The sequence below is a fragment of the Oratosquilla oratoria genome, chromosome 3, assembly GCF_046742065.1.
Source record: "Oratosquilla oratoria isolate Oo_2021 chromosome 3, ASM4674206v1, whole genome shotgun sequence".
In the NCBI taxonomy this organism is placed as follows: Eukaryota; Metazoa; Arthropoda; class Malacostraca; order Stomatopoda; family Squillidae; genus Oratosquilla; species Oratosquilla oratoria.
In genome coordinates this window covers 78,510,762-78,513,261 of record NC_134779.1, presented here as the reverse complement: position 1 = coordinate 78,513,261, position 2,500 = coordinate 78,510,762, and the positions used below count along the sequence as shown (strand labels likewise).

Genomic DNA, 2,500 nt, shown 5'->3' with positions numbered 1-2,500 from the left:
TGGAGAAAGAAGAGAACGAACGATTACCATTTCTGAATGTCATGGTGACAAGAAGAGGTGCTACTTTGACAACGGGTGTTCACAGGAAGGGAACCCATACAGACCGGCTTCTGGACTATAACAGCTGTCATCCAGCCGCGCACAAAAGAAATGTGGTCAAGACTCTGTGGTCTAGGGCAGAAAAGGTGTATTCCACAGATGATAACAGGAGGAAGGAGAGGAGCCACCTAAAGAAGGTATTCAGGGACAACGGTTACCCGAATTCGGTGGTGAAAAGGTGGACGGAACGACAACCGAATGTTAAGATAGACGACAGACGACCAGGTGCACCGCTGGTTATGGTACCTTATTTGAAAAGGGAGTCTGAGGTAGCGGCCAGATTGCTGAGGAAACACGGTATAGAAGTGACACATAAACCCAGGAACACACTGCACGGAGTCTTGACCAAAGTTAAAGACACAAGGAGCCAAGCAGACCGAATAGGGGTGGTGTATGCCGTTAGGTGTAAGGACTGTGAGGCCCATTATGTTGGAGAAACTGGTAAGAGATTAACGACCAGATTGCAAGGCACTGCGAGGTTACAAGTCATGAGATGGATTGGCAGAATGCGGAAGTCAAATACAGAGGAAACGGAAAAAGTGCTATGTTATTCCTAGAAGCATGGGCTAGTGATGAAAATAGTGTCAACAGGTGCATTACATTGAACTCAATTTACAAGGGAGCCAAGAACAGGCTGGAGAGGAAACATTCATCACGGCAGTAATTTGTTTTTTGATGTGTGCACTCAGACCTACAAATATAGAAAGTTGTCAGTTTGTCATTTTATAGAATATATGTATATGTACTTCACCATGAAGTAGTATTTTGATCAAATCATATTTGATGTCTCGCATGACATTTTCTCATTATTTATTGAACATACCTCGTATTATTAAGGCAGTAAATTGTTTTTTGGTGTGTTTTTATTTGTATTAATAACATTTTATTTATTTTAAGTTATTAACGGTGAGGGATTGTGTTTGTCCACCTATTGTTCCAATTTCTTTGATCTGTGGCAATTACCTAATTTAAACTAATGAATGCTTCGCGGGACATTTTTCCACGTGTAGGTATTACACGCTGTGTGGTGCTTTCTAGCTGTAGGTTATTGGATGCATTGTGGTGCGTCCTAGCGTGTGGATTTTATACCCAATCTTGGTAGCATTTTTTCAATCTTCCTTATATTTTCTTATATATTTTATTATAAACTCTCTGCGTGTTTGTTTTATTGGTGTATTATATATTCTGTATTATAGTTTTTATTTTATTTTTGATCTCCCGCATTACGGGCGACGAGTAGCCAAGTTGTGCTGGATCTGCGCATTAATGTGATGCAGGTTCACATGTTCTAGTATAAAGATTATATTTACTAGTTTTGATACTAATGGTACTGTGTGAATTATGTGTTATGGGGTTCCATTTGGAATTACTTTCGGGTTGTACCATGTCTAATCTTTGTGATATGTACAGTCGGTGATTGAGTGTTCTACTTTTGTTTGTTTCTGAAATGTATCACCCTTAAAATATATTTCCTACTGCTACCACTGTATTACCCAGAAGACGAACCCCGGACAGGGTTCGAAACGTCTGAATAAATGGCAAACGCCGAGTCCAGCGTATACTTTCTTCCATATATATATATGTATATATATATATATATATATATATATATATATGTGTGTGTGTGTGTGTGTGTGTGTGTGTGTGTGTGTGTGTGTGTGTGTGTGTGTGTGTGTGTGTGTGTGTGTGTGTGTGTGTGTGTGTGTGTGTGTGTGTGTGTGTGTGTGTGTGTGTGTGTGTGTGTTTGTGTGTGTGTGTGTGTGTGTGTGTGTGTGTGTGTGTGTGTGTGTGTGTGTGTGTGTGTGTGTGTGTACATGTGGTACTCAGGTGACGCAGGGAAAGATTGACACTCGGTTTGTTTTCTTCACTTTATTGGTGGGAGAAAGAAGTCTACACACGCGTGTGTTGGCCTGCCCGAGTCAGAAAGGATACTATGACCTGACCCGACCTCACACGACTTAAATATCATCAGGGCGTACCGAAAAGTAGCATCTCTCTGGCTGGAGTAGTATTGCCGGGCATGGCCCGGAATTATGCTTTTAGTAGCATATAAATGTCTTTCTAACAGGCGTAATATGACCGTAGCACGAACATAACTGCTCTGAAGCTAAAGGCTAGTTGTTCTTAAACATTCTCACCAGTGGCTGCTCACCCACATCCCGCGACTATATAAATATGCCTCAAAAACATTCTTGTGGGAAACTATGTTCACCACATCACCCTCCTTCCCCATCGAAGCATGGGAAGGTGCCAGCGTCTCCGAAGGGGTGAGGGCCCGGAAGCATAGCACACAGGGATGGCGCGCATACTGGAGGAGGAGGGGAAGGACGAGGTGAAGGGGGTGAATGACGCGGAGGAGCCAGGGGAAGGAGGATTGCGTGCGGAGGAGGAAGAGGAAGAG

At 42.7% G+C, this 2,500-nt stretch overlaps 1 protein-coding gene across 1 annotated transcript in view; it reads left to right on the top strand.

Annotated features, from left to right (window-relative positions):
- Positions 1-656, top strand: part of LOC143018951 (uncharacterized) — an 852-nt gene extending 196 nt beyond the window's left edge. Inside the window, exon 1 of the mRNA XM_076174573.1 lies at positions 1-656. This exon is cut by the window's left edge and continues 196 nt beyond it. Within this exon, the coding sequence (XP_076030688.1) occupies positions 1-656 (656 nt within the window).
- Positions 657-2,500: the final 1,844 nt, after the last annotated feature.